The sequence below is a fragment of the Oryzias melastigma genome, linkage group LG1 (genome assembly GCF_002922805.2).
Source record: "Oryzias melastigma strain HK-1 linkage group LG1, ASM292280v2, whole genome shotgun sequence".
Classification (NCBI taxonomy): domain Eukaryota; kingdom Metazoa; phylum Chordata; class Actinopteri; order Beloniformes; family Adrianichthyidae; genus Oryzias; species Oryzias melastigma.
This window is the reverse complement of record NC_050512.1, coordinates 20,052,392-20,072,182: the sequence shown is the minus strand read 5'-3', so window position 1 is coordinate 20,072,182 and position 19,791 is coordinate 20,052,392. Positions and strand designations below refer to the sequence as shown.

Genomic DNA, 19,791 nt, shown 5'->3' with positions numbered 1-19,791 from the left:
TTGAATTTGGTAGCAGAAATAACGCTTTATAGTATTTGTCAAAACAAAAAAAATTGCTTACTTTAATCAAGACACACAATTTCCTAAACTCGTTGAATCTTCAAAAATTTCTATTTTAGCTTTTTAGTTAAAGAAGACAGAAAGCAGCAGCAGTAAAGCAGAGTTTGTGATTTGAGGTCACTTGCTTGCATGAGTGAAACAAATAAGATTTCCTTAGAAAATGAAAGAAAGCTAGATTGGGATTAGGTAGTCTCACCTGAGTAGCTCCCCGCGTGGGATTAAGAGGAGGCTCGGGAGAAGCTGAGTTGCAAAAGTGATGATTTGAAGCATTAGTGCAGAGACATTAAAACAACGTTAGTAGAGCTCATTGCAGAGACACACATTCACGAACAACAGAGAAGGAAACCGGTGCTTTGATTTGTTTTAGTAAGGAGAGGGAATTGATTGATTGGAAGTTCTCCCCAAAGATGAGTTAAACAGAAATATTTATCAGTGATTCCTAACCTCTGTCGCATGCTTCTCCTGTATAACCACTGTTGCACTCGCAGTACGCCTTCCCCAGGCCCGACACTCTACATTTGCCATGTTTGCAGTGAGACAGACTGCAGGAATTGACTGTGTCATGGTCCCTCTCATCACAGAGGACACCAGTGAAACCAGGCTGGCAGCGGCAGGAGTAGGAGTAGGAGTTGATTGGCACACAAGTACCATAAATACACCTGAGAACAAAAATAAATATAAGAACCACAAAAAAGTCAAGGAATTGGTGTTTAAATTAAACTTACTTGTTCCCATCACAAGGGTTGCTAACTTGCTGGTCACACAGAGTCCCTGTCCATCCTGGATGACAGGTGCAGGTGAACCCCCGCTGACCTGTTGGGTGGCAGTCCCCGTTAATGCAGGTGTCTCTCTGGCAGGGCTGGCAGCCCGGCTCCACACCGTTGCCCAGCCACCGTTGGGGACCCTGTGAACTTCCAGAACTTAGAGCTGCGAGGTCCAAACCGGCCCCCAAATCCTGGAGCTTCCCGTTGATGTAAAGGTTGCGCAGGCAGCCATGAAAACTGGTGCCATTGCGGCCTCCAGAGCTGTGCTGCAAGGCTGAGAGACCTCCAGAGGCAGAAGCTCGCTCCGGCATTCCTGCAAGAACAAATCAGGGCTTTATTTTTATCAGTTAACAACAACAGATTGGAAAAATAGAGAAATTATAAGAAGAATTTGGGATTTCTAATTTATCAAAGGAACCATTGAGTGCAGTCTTACAGTTAGATGGTTAAAAAAACACAAGATAGACATAAATACATTTTTATCATCAAAACTCAAATACATTTGCTTGGTCTCTTTGTTATCTGTAAACCAGTGAGCTAACTAGTTACTACAAACCAATTTAACCAAAAAAGTAACTTTAACATCACACGCTGATACACTTTCAAAGAATTCTAAGTGGTCTTATTATAATGATTATACTGTTTTTAGCCAAAATCAAAAAACCTGTGTCGTTTTCAAGGACATAATTTCTGCAGAGCGACAGAAATTCAATAGAGATTTTCCTATGAGTTGTGGGCGGGACTTATGTTCCAGAATAACCTTAACCCCCCTTTCTCATCACGTCATGCTAGCGTACAGCCCCTCACAACCCCCACCTAACATTGCCAGTGCAACAAAAATTGTGAGCAATATTGTTGTGATCCAGCCGTACAGTTTTGAGGCAGATGCTGCTCAGATGAGGAAAACAAAGACTTACATGGATTGTCTATAAGTGGATACAATAGAGCAGGGAGCTTTTGGCCCGTCCAGTGTATTTTCTACGTCACAAATAAACTCTTTTCCAAAAGGAAATTTTTTATTCTGCTCCTGATTCGCAATGATTTCAATAAAGAAATACTCAGAAATGCCATTTTGACATGTTAATAAACACAAAAAACACAATTTTCTTAGGAGTGGGTGTTTAATGACTGCAAAAAATTTGAAAAAACAAATGTTTGTCTCACTGATAAAAGAAAGAGGAGCTAACATTTTTCACCTTAACGCTTCAAAAGATCTTAGACTGTATAGTGTGCACAATTCCAACAAGCTTTTTTGATTAGAAAACAAAGACTTTGTCCCGTTTCTCTCAGTGTTAGCTGTATTTTATTGGTGTTTCCATTAACAGAACTTTTTTTTCATGTTGCATCCTATTCTGAGTAAATTTAGATATCTTATACCTATATAAGCCTCCATAAATTTGGAGTGATAATACTAACTAAAGCAAACACAAATACCTAACACATAACATTTGAACAGTTTGTAGTTTACCTAATTTCTGGACCAAAATAACCAGTTATGTCTAGAAGATTTGTAAATATGGATACAAAAATACACTTTTTTGGTTTTAGTGATTCTGATTTCACCACCCATTTAAGGGTTAATCAATGCACTGCTACATTAAGAAATGTTAAAATAACAGTATTCAACAAGACAATCAAAGACTCACCGCCCAGATAAAGGGGAGAATCTATGTTGAGAGTGGACTGCTTGCTGAGGGAGCTGATGGACTTCGGGGGTCCGCCGTCGATGGACAGAGACAGAGTCTGCTCCGCGGCGACTAACTCAACGGCATGAAAGCTTCCATCATTCACTGTCTCCACACTGACGGAACGAAAATGAAAAGGCTTAAGCAACACGCTCTTATCATCCATCATGTCGGTGTTCAGCAGTGTGTGCATGTACCTGTATATAGCAGAGGGTGGGTAAGAGCCTGTGTCATAGCTGACTCTGAGGCGCCCCCTGTACAGCTCCATGGCAATGTGGTCGTTGTCTCCTTTGTACAATAGCACACCGCTGTCCTCATCTGTTGCAATCTGAAAAATAAAGGATTGGTGATAAAAGCTGTTATTTGGTTCCCAAAATAAGGAATAAAATATTGAAAACCTAGAAATCAGCCAGGCTGAGGTGTTTACCTGGAGGCTTATGTTGGTCTGCGGTGAGAGCAGGTTGGATGGAAGTTGCAGGTAGGACTCTCGGTTGACAAAGTTGACGCTAACGAGTGTTTCGCAGCGTTCACCCTCATAGCCGTGGAGACACTGGCAGCGTGGGTCCGTTCCCACCACAACGCACTGAGCCCCGTTCAGACACTCGTGGTTATCACACGGGCTGGTGCGGGGGAGGACCATCGGGGGAGCAAACTCACAGAATAACCCACTTAAAAAAAAAAGGACACAGTCAAAAACTGATCCCATACTTGATACTTCTGCATCAAATACAGGCTAAATATGATATAATTATTGTATCATGAAAAAACAATATAATGAACCAGTGATAAAACCTTCTAAAGATGAACAGGTTGCAGCTCACCTGTATCCGTCTGGACAGACGCAGGTGTACCCATTCACAGCATCAATGCACTGCGCCCCATTCTGACACTTATTGTCTTTACAGTCGTCAAAGTCCAGCTCACAATGCTCACCTACAAAGCCTGGAGTGCATTCACACCTGACACATGTAAACACACACAAACAGAACAAAATACATGTTGATACATGACCATTTGGGGGCAACAAAACAGGCAAAAAAACAGTTTATAGGTAAAAAGAAAACCGCTTATCTGTACATCTAATGCCTTAGTCACAAGCACACATGCAGGAGTTGACCCGTACGGGTACAACAGGTATTTGGGTTGTTTAGGCCCAAAGATGCAGTAGCATCTTACGGGAAGCACAATTGTGTCTTTCAGTTCCCCACAGGGCCATGTTCACCTTAGAAAGACGTCATGAAAATGGTATGTATGATTGTTGTGCTTGTAGGGTCAAGGTCAAGACCCGGGGGCTGGATTATATCCAGATCATTTTATTTTATTGCTATTAACACCCTGATGTTATGCTGCGTTGATGAAGTAACACTATAATTATGGAGGCTGAGAGATCAGTTATAAAGATCTAAGGGTGCAGCATGCCCATAGAAAAAAATGCGGGTGAACATTTTCGCTCTACGAGTTCATCGAGCGCTCTACGACTGATATTTGCTGTACACCACCTGCGATTTGCTTATTTTTTTTTATCACAGACAGCCCTAATCCACCCATAAGGGCAGTTGTGAAGAAGGCATAAACAATAAAAGAAACACGAAATTGCATTAAATTTTAGATCAAACTTTCAATGTGAAGCAAGTTTGAAGATGTGATGAAAATGTTTAAAAAGTTCATGGACGCACACTACTCTGTGAGGATAAACCAACAACTCATTTATTCTATCATAATTAAAGCTCTAAAGCCTGTAGGAGGGAACACAAAGCATGTGTGTCTGTGTGTGTCAAACGCACTCACTTGTATCCCTGAGGAGTCAAAATGCACTTTGAGTCATGCTGACATGGGTTCAGCTCTGGGGCACAGAAGTCAAGCTTCTCCTCACAGAGCTCTCCTACATCCACAGATATAAAAAAAAATCACATCAGCAGCTTTTCAACATAAATAAATATATTATTTTAAGTACATCGATATTGTCTAACATCTTCACACAGTTCTTGGTGTTAGTGCCTGTGAAGTGTAGAGGCCGGCATGTGTGTGGTTGTGTTGTATGTTTGTGTCCTCGATGATAGATGTCTCTCTCATGGCTAGGACCGGCACAGACGTCTGATAAATGATCTCACTGCTTAAAGTGCCACATTCTTGATGATATTCAAGAGAGCGTCCTGATCCTCTGAACTCCAAATGAATCACTGATGAGGCATCAGGGAATAAACGGATCCTCTGACACCAGTGAGTCGACTTCTGGAGTAATTACACAAGCTTGTGATGATCAGTCAGGATGTTTTTGCGTCTCTATGAAATTAAAAGGTTTTTGCTTGTTTGGGTTTTCGAAGACGTCCTCTCTCACAATCTAATTAAAAACTGGTTGCGTTTTGCTTAACATCCACTGGAGGGAAAAAAAAGTGTCATCACTTTGTGCAAATGTGCAATGATGAGCCACAACAAACAGCAGCTCTGACCCACTGGAGGGAGGTCTGAGGGTTACTGAATGTTGCTTTGGTGGATCAGCCCATCTTTTATGACGGTTAATTGGACCACAGTTTGAGTCTGGAAGCATAAAAAGTGAAGATTCAGCTCAGTGGACTTGTGGTAGAGTGTCCACCCTGAGACTGGAAGGTCGTGAGTTCAAATCCGAGTCATACCAAAGACTCTAAAAGTGGCTCCCTGCTTGACAGTCAGCATTAAGGGGTTGTGGGGGTTAAACCACCAAATGGTTCCTGAGCACGACTGTGTCTGCAGCTCACCACTCCCCCAGGGGATGGGTCAAATGCGGAGATCAAATTTCACACATCTAGGTGTGTCACAACTGACGGAACTTTAACTTTTTCTGGTTTAAGGTTTTAGAGACATAAAGTGGAAAATACTTTTAGTACATATTGTTTAAAGATCGACTCTGATCATCTTTTAATTGATTGGAAAAGCATTTCCAGTGGTCTTTTAATTATGATTTTGCCATTTTTAGCCAAAAATCTACAAACTTGTGTTGTTTTCAAAGACATAGTTAGACATAGAGAGCGAGAGTATTTCATTAGAAAGTTGTCTCAGAGATGTGGGTGGGAGCAACTTCCCAGCATCCACCTGTTCACACTCTCTACCGCTAGCTTACAACCCCTCACAGCCCCAATCTAACCTTATCGGTGCTACAAAAATGGCGAGCAATATTGCTCCAATGAAAATCTAAATTACCAATAAATGAATCTCTTTCTTATTTTAAATCTCTTCTAAAAAGATATCCGTTCACTAAAAAGGAAAAGCTCTTTTTTTCCCAGTCTTTCAGATTGACCATGACAGATTAAAAGTGACTTTCCTGACTAGAGTACATCTTCCAATAGTATTTATTCAAAAAATTTGGCAGCCGGTTCAGCGTTTATTAGAGACAGGCCTCTATTGGAGAACGTTTATTTCATCACAGACAGAATGATGATGGCTAATGTGTTTGTTTTGTCTTAAAGGAGACCGCCCATAACTGTGTTTTCTATAATGTGACTTAATAATGTGTTTCTACCAAAGAAACAGGCACTCCATATTAAATCCACCCATACAGTGGCTTTAGATCTCACATTTTTACAAGCTGCACGGAAAAAGCACAGGGAAATGATGTCGACTGGAAAACAAAAGGGAGAAAGGACAGACAGGGCAGAGAGAAGAACAGACTAACCTCTCTCCACCTCATTGGTAGCAGCTGTAAGCCCAAAAAACAAACTCACACCCATCCCCAAAAAGAAAGAAAAAGATGACAGATGATAGACAGAAAGCAGAGCAAGACAGAAATAAATACAACGAAACACCCAAAGACAAAGAGAAAACACGGCCACAAAGGTTAGCAGTCAGAGATGATTAGCACAGAGAAAAGCAGACACACTATAGCAACAGACCAGTGTTTGTGTGATGCTACGTTCACACCAGGCATGAAGCACTATTTCAAATGGTTGGTACTTTCCCTTACATTAAAAGGGAACCTTTGGTGTGCGTTTGTACATGAGCCTGAAATCGGTTGTAGAAATTTGAGTAGTAACTGTATATAGAGAACTGGACTGAACATTCCAAATAGGAAGGCCCTACTGACTCCCAGGAGTCAAAATCCCAAAGACGTCTATTGAGAAATAAATAGCTATTAATCATTCTATATGTCGGAATAACCATTCTTGCTTGCTTGGATACATTTTTATAACATTTTCTTGCTAATCCTATTTTTTTAACACATTTTTTCTTTATTGTTAGTTATTCAAGTTATAAACTGGCCAATCAGAAGTTTTAGTAAAAGCATGTGAATGTTTGACTGACAGATTTTCTTGAGCCTACTTTCAGTGGATGGGGAGGATGGAGTTTGAACAAGCTCACTCATAATTGGTGACAGCAGTTGCCATAGAAACGTTGACTCAGACCGACTCAATCACTGTTGTCTGGTTCCAACATGGCGACATCCGTATCGAGGGAAAATAATGACTAAATTGGCTCAATTTTGCAAGAGCAGAAAGTAAGGCATTTTCTATGAGTGACGTCACACCTGCTCTGTCCAGTTCTATTATACAGTCAATAGTAGCAACATGAGAATTTTTTAATGAGGAAGTCCAAAATGGGCACATATGACCATCATTAGAAGTGGTTGCTTGAATGTGTGTTGCCGATGCCGGTGTGAACGTAGCTTAAGAGAAGTTTTCTACAAATCAGTTTTTATTTATGCATTTTCAACCTTAAGTAAATGAATGAAACTACAAAATGCAGCAAAGCACATGAGAGTTCAGTGGTCTCTCTCAGGTTTGAGTTACCTGTGTATTCAGGAGAACACATGCAGGTGTAGTTGTTGATTCCATCCACACAGGTAGAGTTGTTCTCGCAATCGTTGTCCTCGCAGTCGTCAATGTTGATCTCACACGAATCTCCTTCAAAGCCCTCCGGACACACACACCTGAAGTCAAGCATACACAGACACACACCCACACAGGTAAAAAGGATAGTCACCCATGGAACATATATTTTTATCAAAGTTAACTCTGCTTTCTGTCACCCTGAGAAGAAATGTTCAAATTGAAACATAAATAAAAGGATAATGAATTCATACCTCTAAGATCATTTACTAGTTGAGAAGCAAAACTTTGCTGCTTAAAAGATTTTCTAAAGAAAAAAGCCAATTATGATTTGATAAACAACAATACCATCCACTATCAGTGGCACAACATAAATCTAGAGTCAGCCTCATCTACATTTTCCCATTAAAGCCTGTATTTTAAACAGTCTGAGGCACAACTACTGCACAGACATAATATAGAGCTGCAGCGTAACACACACTCCCGTGGATTAATAGCTCATTACATAGCCATTGGCAGAAATTCTCAATGAATATTTTATTTGACGATGGGAAGAAGAAAATGTGCAAAAATGGAAATGTGAGGAAAACGAGGTTTGCAGAGAGGAAAATTAGTAACCGAGGATTAATGATTGCACGATACGAGTCAGAATTGGTTCTAAAAAGACAAAAATTCTGCAAACAGGGACAAAATATATAATTTCCAACATTTTGATAAAAAAAAAAAAAATGCATTATACACTTTTTGGAATTTCAAGACTTCTTCTCTCTCTCTTTTTTTTTTAAATCCACATATCTGATCCAGGCATTTGTTGACTCAGGGCAGAACAAAAAGGCCCTTCAAACAGTGGAACTAGTCTTTTAAGATATTTACTTATTGTAAAGTTGTGTCTAATTGACGTCAATTAATGAATTTTTCTGCTGAATGTCTTTTTCTATGCATCTAGTTATTGTTTTGAATTAATTTCTCACCGTCCTGTTTGTTTTTGTTTCTCATTTTTATTTGAATTGTAATTATCTAACCAGTAAAGTTCCATTGAGATCTGCAGATCTCTTTATTCATTGCGTCCTGGCCAAGAGGCAGATTATAACACAACAAGACATTTCAGATGATTAAAACAATAAAACAAGAATAAAAAACAGCAACTTCTTTAATATTTTATTTTCAGGTATTTCAGAAAAGCATAAAATTGAGAAAAAGTTGTGAGGTTTTGGATGGAGGTTTCAGACTGAAATTGTGTAATTTGTAATCATATTATTGTGTCTTTTTGGAAAGGAATACTTTTTTTTCTTTACTAACATCCTAGAATGTCACATTCACAAGGAGAATCTGTTTTTCTATTATAAATACAAATGTTAATTATCAGTAGCTGTTTAACATACGTTATTTTTATTTTTTCTAATCTTGCAAGATATTAATTTATATTAAATAAATAGGTTATGGTGGTAAATTTAAATGGGTGTGTGCTAGTAAAATAAATAAAATACTTTTCAAAAACAAAATATAAAATTTCCAACATTTTAATTAAAAAACTGGAAAATCAACTTTTTTTTTACTCCAAATATCAGCTTCAGACAAATTGAGTCCGAGCAGAACAGAACTTACTAAGATAAGTCGACTATAGTTTAAGAAATACTCAACAATCTCTCACCAAAAGTTGCTTCCTTCTCCTTCTTTCAGATGACAAGTCCCTCCATTCTGGCACGGGTTACTGATGCAGGCATGAATGGGATCCTCACAGTTTGAACCCTACATGACACAAAAACAAAATAGTTAATTTCTATTTAATATGTAGGCTATCTGTACCTGAGGATGACATGCTTCCTCCTGGTGGTGGTACCTTATATCCATAAGGACACGTGCAGCGATAGTAGTGCACGGGGTCATTGGTGCATGTGCCGTCATTCTTACAGGGGTTGGACAGGCAGGGCTCACACTTCGCCTGGATGCTCAGATCGACAGGGCCTGTGTGACGCAACCAACACAAAAAAAAATGAAAAATAAACATGATATATTTAGAGAGAAAAGATAGATGGATTTAAACACACTTGGGGAAACGAAGGACCTGTATGGATCTCATGCATAAATACAAATTGTAGGATATACATATTTTTAAATCAGATTTTTGTCTTAAAAAATAAAACAACTGAATGCAAAATATTTTTGAATATTGATGATGATAATGGTGAAAAAATCAGACTAGATGACATTTTTTGCATAAATTCTAATCTGAATGTTTAAATCAGATTTCAACTTAATAAAAAACTGTTTTTGGCAGCAGCTGATATTTGTATCCAGCAGACACCATACAGTATCCCTGCTAATGACAACACACCAACATCTAACATTCAGAAGACATGATGCCGGTGAGAACACGAGGGCTGAAAGGGAAGGCACAGCGGTTCGGTCTTCTCTGGTTTCAAAGGGAGGGGTAAACTGGGCTGGGGCTGTCTCAAACGGGGCAATTAGAGAGGAGAAGAAGTGGGACATCAGTGGCTACTTTACCTGGCACCAGAAAACCACAAGGCCCCAGGACTTCTACAGCGCGTCAGTCAGATTAGGTCAAAGATAAGTTTCAGTCATGTAGTGGAAGGTAATGTAGGTGCAAGCATAAGGTCAACAGTCAGAAGAACAGATTCAGTGGGAGAGGGGGCAGCTGCAGTCATGCTTCACAACATTTAGGTTATTCGAGTCATTTACAGGTCCTAATTTTTTATTTTTTCACATATTTGAGGAAAACTTTTTTCTAAACTGTCTTGTGGGGGACCAATTATCCATAATTATCCAGTAAATTAGTGTAGAGAATTAAAATCTAACTTGTGGGATCAGGTAATCCCTTAAAAAGCAGGATAGTGCCCATTGTGACCATGCAGTTGCATAAAAATAATGGAAAAATTGATAAAACTTGCTCTAAATAACATTTAAGAAACTTTATTTTAGGACAAATAAAACAACAGTTATTTCTCTGAAATATGTCTCTGGATTAATCCTTTTACAGTAACAATTAAATTAATTAATTATGGGTAAATTAATTGGTGATTTGCTAAAATAAATTAAAATTGTGTGTTAACAAAAGCTAATGACTAAGTATTTTGCTTTTCTATTAATACAATTTTCTATTAATTTCTATTAATAAAAAAATACTTTTTATATTTTTCTTTAAAAAACAAGTACAATTTGTATGAAAAATATTTTGTTTTTGTAAATAGATTTTTGCATTAAAAATTAATTCATTGTCATACAAACATTAATACTTTTTTAATTACTTTTTTACTTTTTATCAGACAGCTGTAACTGGGATTTGGTTGTAAGTGCCCTCTTTTGGGAGTTTTTGTTTGATGTGAGGATTCTATGGTTTAGTTTGTTTTTATTTTATTCGTGGTCAGGCTTTTGGTTTCCCTTTGTCGGTCACACCAGTTTCAGGTTCATGATCAGCAGCTCTCTTCAGTCAAGTTAATTGCCTCTACCTATTTAAAGGTCATGTGGATGAACGTGGAAAAAGTTGTTGTCTTTAGACGTGAAATTTTCACAAACGTTTAATGAATGAACAACGTTTAAAACCACGAAAGACGTATAAATAAACCACGCAAAGATCAGATAAGCCCGCGCGTCATTGAATTTCTTCACTTTGGCAATCAGATCACTGGGCTGAACTGCGTCAGCACCATGGACAGCAACCGGCGCGGGGCCCTGCAATGCTTTGTTCTAATTAAACAGCAGGAATCCCCTGGTCTACTCTGCACCAGTTCTAAGTCAGCTGTTAGGGGAGGAGCCTGCTGGGGGAGGGACCCCACCAAGATGGAGGAATCCTGGTGGAAGCTGCTTTTGGGGAGATCTGTGAGAATGATTCGGTGCGGGTTCAGTCGCTTTCTCCTGCGACCCGCATTTTGCGCGTGGGGGTGAAAGATCGGCCGATTCTTATACCTTTCACATAATCAGTGAATCATGCATGAACTGTGCGTGATTATTGCGCTGTTCGTCTGCAATTTGTTAGTGATGTGATATACATAATGTGTACGTCTTGTGTTCCTCATTTCGTCGATGTGCGCAGATGTCCATTGAGGGTCTCGGCTGACGTGTCTTTACATGTCTGGTTTTCACTTCCTCCTTGTCAGGTCATCATGTTCTGCTGTGTAACATTTTTGTTACTTCCATGATTTTTGTCATTTTCCAGTTCATTTATTAAATGTTTTACTTTTCTGCCACCTTTCCTGGTCTCCTGCATTTTGGGTCAAACTCCACCTACTCTCTCACACATTAAGAAAAGTGTTTACATTTCCTAACATGGGGCTACGGCTATTTAAATAGGAATGCACTTGAAGGGTGGTAGTGTTGTGCTTACCTGTGCAGGTGAATTTCTTGGAGGGTGTGGTGAGGAGCAGCTTGTCTGTCATGTCACCAGGCCCAGCACAGCGGGCAATGCCCGGCTCCTTGTACCCGCTTTTCACCCAGTCGGACAACCACTGCATGTGGCAGTCGCAGTACAGAGGGTTAGCCCCCAGAGCCCTGCAGGGTAAAAAAAAAGTTTAACATTTGGGTTAAAACTAGGGGTGTGTTCCCTCTCACATAATTTAATATGCATTTTGATACACGGTCCACAAATCAACTGCGGTTCACCTTCAGCCAATTGTAACTGACCTAACACTTTGTAGAAACAAGCTTGTGATTGGACGTCTTTTAGCTCGCATGACATGTACGTAAAAAGGTAAAGATAGTGGAGACAGAACAGGAAGAGAACATGACAGCCAGAAACCAATCTATTTTGTACATTTTTACCAACACAATCTTGTTTGTATCTGTGGATTTTGAGCGATACTGCTGTTACTCCCAGTGTTTCATCAATTTTTCATACGTACTTGTGTATCTTTTACAATACAGTGCATTAATGCCAGTTTGTACGACATCCTCAATCTGTTGAAAGGTTATAAAAAAACTGTGAAAAAGCACCTTTTTGGATTCAATGTAGGCACAGAGTATTAGTTTTCAACAAATATAAGGAGAGTAACTCTTTGTATTTCTCTTTTAAAACTGTATCAAAGAAAGAAAAAGTGATTTATTTCACTGTCAGTAAAGCTGAAACTCAAAACATTAAAACGTGTTAAAGCTGTTAAACTCAATGTCAAATCATGCTCCGACTGTGTTAATATTTAAACGTTTTTTTATCTTTTTAAATAAAGTGGTACCAGTAAGTGGTTGTTACTGCTGTAAGCTGTTTTGAGCTTTTAGTTTCCCAAATGTTATATTGGAACGCTTTGAGAAATGACGAGTTTACTCGGTTGGAACGTTGAAGTCCGTGCTTTTTTTTCTGGCCAACGGCTATAAAATTAACAATCTACAGTGACAAGCTCATTTATGACCCCACGGGTGCTGTCTGTGTGATACTTGATAGTGTGCCACAACCTTTTCCCCCCACCCCGACCCCTTCACATGAACTACTGCTACAGTTTCATATATATCTGACCTAACTTATGCAGCACAGCTTGACTTTGTGGCGTTTCTTCTCGGTTAACTTTTTGCTTTTCTCCTTGTCGGAGCACGGCTTTTACTGTCAAATATAACCCTGCAACCATTTTGTGTAAAACGTCCAATTTCCCTGCCTTTGAAAGAGCCGCTACACCAGTCTGAGAGAAAGTCACGGCCAGAGACAAGACTGTTTTACAAAATGAAGCTCATCTTCTGTCATCACCATTTGAGGTGTTAAAAAGACCTGTGTGAGTGTGGTGCAGATCTCAAAGAGTCCATGTTGCAGGAATCATCCTTTGTTTTTTTCCTTTATGCATCCTATAAGAAGCGAACTCTCATGTTGTTTAAAGAATGTTGGAAAATGCAGGAATATCTTAGAAACTTACAGATACAAGACACTTTAAACATCCCTTTCTTGTACTTTTATGATAAAAACAGAACGTTTTTATATGTTTCTTCTCATATGTTTCTCCCACAACTAGTCTGATTATTAATGGGTAGTTTTTAGCTGTTTTATTAACCTTTTTGTTAAGTTTTCTTTTTTAAAATATTAGCAAAATGAATCTGGACATACATCGTTTTTGTAGATAAATGTCCTTTTCATCAGATTTTAACATTTAAAAATAAAGGAACTGTTATAAAAACATCAATGTTTTCACTTTTTTATTGTTCAGTGCTGGAAAATAGTTTTCTTCTTAACTCAAGAGTGTAAAAGGTGGATGGCATCAGATTAAAGACTTGCTTTGAAATGACTGTTTCTGTGAAACTCACAAGTGAGAAAGCGATGACAGATCCTTGAAGGCTCCTTCAGGTATCAGGGAAATGTCGTTGCCATGGAGAGATCTAGGAAAGTGCCAGTGAAACGGGGTAAAAAAAAAAAAAGAAAAAGAAAAAAAGACTCAGACATGGATGTTTGGACGTTATATTCTGCAACAGTTTGGCTTTTTTTGTGCCCTTTCTGTCTTTGTCAGGGCAGATACTCACAGCAAACGAAGAGACTTGAGTCCATCAAACGCTCTCACTGGTATGCAGCGCAGACGGTTGTAGCTCAGGATTCTTTGCACACAGCACAAACAGGTTGGCATGGAAACATACAGTAATTTTTGTAGCAGCACATTTTTAAATGTCCTGCTTAAAAGTCTAATAAAGTTAGAGAAATACACAAACAAAGAAGCTGTCAAATTGAATGCATTAGGCTAGAAATAAGTCACATTTTCAGATTTTTTCCCTCAAGATTCAGAATGAGAAACTGGAAAAATCCAGCTGCATCAAAAACAACCACTTTTGGGCTCACTTTGTTGCTTAAATGTCTCTGATCTTTAGGGACCTCTCACACAAACACAAAAGAAGTCAGCACAAACATTGCAAAGGAGTTGATTTAAAGCCAGACTCACAGAGTAAGCAGCTCGGACATGTTACTGAGGCTGTGGTTGGACAACGTGCTGATCTGGTTGTTACTCAAATCACTGAAAAGCAAACAGTACATGCATGAACAATATGCATTACCAAATCCTCGTTTGTTGGCTAAATCAATTGATAATCATACACGATAAAGTAACTAACAATATGTTAGTTGTTTTAAGCAGAATGCAAGAAACAAAAGCTGAGACACGTTCTCTTATGCATTTAATGGAACTTTAAGGGTCATGTGGGGGAAACTTACATGAGAGTGAGGTGTTTGTAATTGGAGAGCTCCACAGGAACCTGAGTGAAGTGGTTCCCATCCAAATACCTGTGACGGACACATGGGAGAGAGCAGACCACACACAGAAACACACAGGTGTTTAAAAGATCAAAGAAGTAAAGAAAGTTTGGATTCAGAAATCCATGTTGAGAACCTGAGCCGTGGGATTTTATACTGTTTAGTTGCATAGGGCGTGTTTTTACTCGTCCCAGCATCTTTTGATGATCAGAGTGATCATCGAAAGTGTTCCCAGTGGTGTTTTAATTATGATTATACTTTTTTTAGACAAAATTTAAAAAACTTGGGTCATTAGAAAGGACATAGTTTCTGCTGAGCGGCAGAAGTTCATTAGAAATTCACCTCTGAGTTGTGGATTAAGCCTCCAACAATTTCAATTTCCCATCATCCTTCTGTTAACAATCTCTCCTTCTAGCTTAAGGCCCCTCACAAACCTGTTTGTTTGTTTTTATTATTATTATTTTTTTTTTGGTTCTAACATGATAAAAATTGAAATAGCAACTGGCATTTAGGCCAGCGCAGTGATATAAAATACTTCTTTTTTCAGGTGTATATGATCACTTTTTTCCCCACACAAAGCAGCCACTTAGAATTGAGTATTCACCCAGATCATGGTATAAAAATATATAAAATCTTTACATAATTTAGTTTAATTTGTTTTTTTTATTATTAGCTTTTTTTAGGTTGTTTCCATAAACGTTCACTTTTAATTGTTTTAGGCAGGTTTTAGAAATTCTGTGCATTTGAGATAAGCAACAGTGACTGTAATAAAGGTGGTTTTAAAATTATTTTAAATAACAAAGAGGAGTTAGTTGCAGAAACCTTTGTGATATAATCTGTTGGTCACATATGTAGACCTTTAGCTTACTATAAAATAATCAGAATTTTATATGGATGAAATTGTTTGTAACATTTATAATTCTTAAAGCTCTGAGGTTTTATTTGATTTTTGTGTCAAGCTTTGAGTCTCTAGTTGCCTCATTAGACAAAGCAATTGGGATTTTAATATAAAAATATGAGAGATTTGCATTTTATTTCTCAGTTTCTCCGGTTTTTCAAATGAATTTCAATTTTCTTGCAGAAAACAGACTCATTTAGCTAAACGAGGTATTGATGTTAAACTCACAGTTCAGTGGTCTCCTTAGGCAGACCTTTGGGTAGTGTGGTGAGGCCTTTGTTGCTGCAGCGCACCACCGTGTCCAGACAGGAGCACTCAGCCGGACACCTCATGACAGGAGAGCAGCTGTTCTCATCATTGCCTGGTGGGTGAGTTCAGGTAAAGAGTGGATGAAAGCCTGTGTGCTTGACTGAATTCAACTATTCATTACCTACCATCTTCACAGGCGAAGTCCTGGACAGCTACGTCCTGAATGGGAATCTCCTTGAGGAAATACGGATTCTGACAGCGAGGATTTCCGGTGACGATGCGCTTCCTCCTCAGCCAGTCACCGAGCCAAGCCAGGTGACAGTTGCAGTTGAATGGATTAGCCAGGAGGTTTCTAGAGGAAAACGAAGAGAGGTTAAAGACAACAGAGGGCTTTGCTGATCATTTAGCACTTGCAGACTGTTTGAGCTCACAGCGTGGACAGAGAGTGCAGCGTGTCGAACGCTCCGGGGTTCATGGAGGTGATCTGGTTGTCGTAGAGCGAAAGGAGACGAACTGAACTCAGGCCCACGAAGCTGCTGTTGCTCACACAGCTGATTCTGTTGCTCCTCAGCATGCTGTTCACACACAGACACAAATTCACTAATTAGTTTTTCACCAAAACAAAAAAAAAACAATATGAGGAGATTAATTATGCATGCTCTTCCAATATTAGGAGTACAATGTCAGGATGCGGAAGCAGATTTAAATATTTCCAGGACACCTGGTGCATATGCATTTCAGAGTGGATGTGTGTGTACCCACAGTGTGCGGAGGCCGCCGAGTCCTTTCAACATGCTGTGGTGTATGTTCTCCAGCCTGTTGGAGGTCAAGATCAGCTCATTGACCCCTGAAGCTCCTTCAAAAGTGCCCTCCTCTATGTCAGTGATGCGGTTGTTGCTCAGGTTACTGCAAAGAGAAACAGAGAGATAGTTGAAAGGAAATGAGCGACCGAATCACATGCTTCTACACTCACTGGTCACTTATAGGAACACCTTGCTAGTACCAGGTTGGACCCCCTTTTGCCTTCAGAACTGCCTTAATCCTTGGTGGCATAGATTTAACGAGATACTGGAGAAATTTCACAGAGTTTGGTCCATATTGACATGCAACAGTTGCTGCAGACAGGTCAGCTGAACATCCATGATGCCAATCTCTTGTTCCACCACACCCCAAAGATGCTTTGGTTGAGATCTGGTGACTGTGGAGGTCATTAGAGTCCATGTTCTAGAAACCAGTTTGAGATGATTCCAGTTTTATGACATGGAGCACTGCCCTGCTGGAAGTACTTGATACTAAGGAGCCCAAAGTGTGCCAAGAAAAAAACCATTACACCACCACCAGCCTGAACATTGGACGTGTTGTGCGTTCAGAGATGTTCTTCTGCAGACCTCGGCTGTAACTAGTGGTATTTGAGTTACTGTTGCCTTTCTATCAGCTGGAGCCTGTCTAGCTATTCTCCTCTGACATCAACAAGGTATTTCTGTTCACAGAATTGCAGCTCACTGGATATTTTCTCTTATTCTGACCATTCTCTGTAAACCCTATAATGGTTGTGGGTGAAAATCCCAGTAGATCAGCAGTTTCTGAAAGACTCAGACCAGCTTGTCTGGGACTAACAATCATTCCACATTCAAAGTCACTTCAATCACCTTTCTTCCTCATTCTGATGCTCGGTTTGAACTGCAGCAGATCGTCTTGACCATGTCAACATGTCTAAATGCATTGAGTTGCTGCCATGTGATTGGCTGATTAGAAATCTGTGTTTTTGAGCAGTTGGAGAGGTGTACCTAATAAAGAGGCCAGTGAGTGGCGTGACCTTTATTTCCCTTCCTGACAATGACACCACACTTTGTTTCCTTTTTGTATTTGCAGGACTTTGACTTACATTTTCCGCAGATGAGGCAACTTTTTAAAGATCCCTGTAGCCTCGAGAACAGTGAATTCATTGTTGTTTAGACGCCTGAGAGCAACACAAAAGAGATGGATCAGGCCAAAGGATTTCAACAATGAAGCTTCTTTCACAGCACAGCTTTGAAGTGAAATGAGAAAAAAAAGACTCACAGTTCAGCCGTGTACTGAGGAATGTGATCTGGTATTTTGGTGAGTTTCTGGTTGGAGCAGTCGACCGTCGTGCCCTCGCAGCGACATTTCTCGGGGCAGGCCAAGTCGGCGAAGCAGTCTCCTCCGAGTTTACTGCGGTAATCCTCCGTACCTGTTTGAATTACAACCACAATGTTACTGAAGACGTTTGCTGTGCAGGAGTCGAACCCGTGCAGTTTGCTGGCATGGGTCAGAAAAACACAGCTAATGCTCAAAGTGAAGGGCGTGATACAACAGAGGAGTTTCTGGAACATCCAAAGAGGGTTGTGCTAGTTTAGTTTTAGGCGGGAATCGTCCATAACTCACGATCACATACATTAGAGTGTAGATTTATAATGTTTTATTTGTACATCACAGACTTTTAGGAGCCAGATCACACGAAGACATGTAAAGATCAACATGTACAGACAGCCATGCACCCAAAGGAGGGAAATAAAGTTTTCTTTCCTGTCAGACTACTAAGAAAATGTTAGTCTTAGAAACCACAGCACATGTGAAAAAGCATCAAAAGTCAGAGCAGAAGAACGCCTGTGCAGATGCAGACTGTCATCTCTCAAACACACACGCACAAAGACTGCAGGCAGCAACAGGAGTTTGCTCTCTTGCACCTTTGGCCATGCTGCAGGGATTTGCCGGGCCGTTCCATGGTGCTTGACAGAACCATGTTCCACTTTTAGGAACCTGGCAGCCACATGGTTAGATCAAGCACAAAGGAACAACCTGCTGACTGACTGCTCCTCCGCTGGAACACAGGGGTGGGAAGGACAGAGGGCAGGAGGGAGCAGGTGAGCAGGAGATCTAAGGACAAGAAAGGATGGGACTGTCTTTTTTTAGCAGTTTTCTACAATTTCTATTAGAGAGGGAAGACAGCTACTGACAAAAAGGAAATAGGATTGGAGGAGGGCAGGAAGTGAGGGGAAAAAGTCCAAAAGCAAGGGATTAGGGGAAAAAAATAGGAAAATCAGGGGGGGGGATATAGGAAAGATGGCACAACGTTTGAAAAATACAATTAATAGGAAAATACAGTTGAGAATAAAGATGAGAGGTTATAAAAAAAAAAGGAAAACATCTTAAATAAACTACATAACATGTGCTAAAAAAAAGACAGGGAAGAGGGTCAGGCAAGGCAGAAAGTACTCTAAAAGTGACTAAAGATGTGAGAGACTGTGACAGCAACACACAATGAAACCCACAAAGAACAGAATCAGGACAGAACAGTTCTACAGGAGTGGGAGGAGAGTTACAGCAGCACTTCAATGCAAGAGAAGCTCTGACTTCTGGGTTAACACTCGCACAACGACATGACACATGTCACTCAGACAGGAAACAATCAAAGAAAAGTTAGGTTAAAACTTGTAAATATTTTATTTGGTATTGCTGGTAGCGGTTGGAGTTCTAGAGGACGGGAGGGAATCACAGAGGGGTCAGAGATCAACCCTGGGACAAGAGGTGCGGAGGTCACAGATTGTGTGTGCGTTACTTACAGCCAACATGGTGTACTCCTTGATTTTGTTAGAAAGGCAGTAGAAGAAAAGAAAAAGGGGTTTTATTTGAACAGGAAGGAGAAAAAAAGGCAAGGGAGGGAAGAGAAGATGCAATATGTGCTGGAGGTTGTTCCTGTCAGTGATCCACTGAGGATCATGACTGACTTGTGAGTTTCGAAAGTCATGCAGGCATTAAACGGTAATACTACGGTCACATATCTCGATGTGCGACGACCTAAATGCAAGTTTTTCAGCAAATTTTACAAGTGGTTGCACAGCAGTAATTGTGATTGGGAGACGGCAGTCACATTTTTACACTCCCCAAAGGGGACTGTGGAGGTTTTTAAAAAAGGTTTACACTTTACGGCGACTGGACAATTTTTCTCTAAAAGTTGACAGTTAGTGGCCGCTTGGGCACAATTTGAGGTCGCACGCTAACAGTCCACTGAGAGTCAAATCAAGTCGAGTGGAGTCGAGTCAAGTTGAGTCGAGTCAAATGAAATAAAATGAAATAAAATTAAATAAAATGAAATAAAATTAAATAAAATTAAAAATAAATTAATTTAATTTAATTTAATTTAATTTAA

The 19,791-nt window shown here is 39.7% G+C and overlaps 1 protein-coding gene across 7 annotated transcripts in view; it reads right to left on the bottom strand.

Annotated features, from left to right (window-relative positions):
* slit2 (slit homolog 2 (Drosophila)) overlaps window positions 1-19,791 on the bottom strand; it is a 103,669-nt gene that overhangs the window by 2,427 nt on the left and 81,451 nt on the right. For 5 of the 7 annotated variants that reach the window (XM_024289896.2, XM_024289897.2, XM_024289898.2 and 2 more), the window contains 21 exons: window positions 17,682-17,832; window positions 17,506-17,580; window positions 16,383-16,526; window positions 16,052-16,195; window positions 15,806-15,972; window positions 15,600-15,732; window positions 14,435-14,503; window positions 14,166-14,237; window positions 13,756-13,827; window positions 13,543-13,614; window positions 11,651-11,814; window positions 9,149-9,273; window positions 8,960-9,057; window positions 7,270-7,409; window positions 4,298-4,391; window positions 3,331-3,468; window positions 2,937-3,177; window positions 2,707-2,837; window positions 2,471-2,625; window positions 786-1,137; window positions 505-719 (listed from right to left, as the gene is read on the bottom strand). In XM_024289896.2, the coding sequence (XP_024145664.1) occupies window positions 505-719; window positions 786-1,137; window positions 2,471-2,625; window positions 2,707-2,837; window positions 2,937-3,177; window positions 3,331-3,468; window positions 4,298-4,391; window positions 7,270-7,409; window positions 8,960-9,057; window positions 9,149-9,273; window positions 11,651-11,814; window positions 13,543-13,614; window positions 13,756-13,827; window positions 14,166-14,237; window positions 14,435-14,503; window positions 15,600-15,732; window positions 15,806-15,972; window positions 16,052-16,195; window positions 16,383-16,526; window positions 17,506-17,580; window positions 17,682-17,832 (2,952 nt within the window). Of the gene's footprint in view, window positions 1-256; window positions 301-504; window positions 720-785; window positions 1,138-2,470; window positions 2,626-2,706; window positions 2,838-2,936; window positions 3,178-3,330; window positions 3,469-4,297; window positions 4,392-7,269; window positions 7,410-8,959; window positions 9,058-9,148; window positions 9,274-11,650; window positions 11,815-13,542; window positions 13,615-13,755; window positions 13,828-14,165; window positions 14,238-14,434; window positions 14,504-15,599; window positions 15,733-15,805; window positions 15,973-16,051; window positions 16,196-16,382; window positions 16,527-17,505; window positions 17,581-17,681; window positions 17,833-19,791 lie in introns of all 7 variants that reach the window. The other 2 variants (XM_024289900.2, XM_036212882.1) reach the window with 2 other exon arrangements.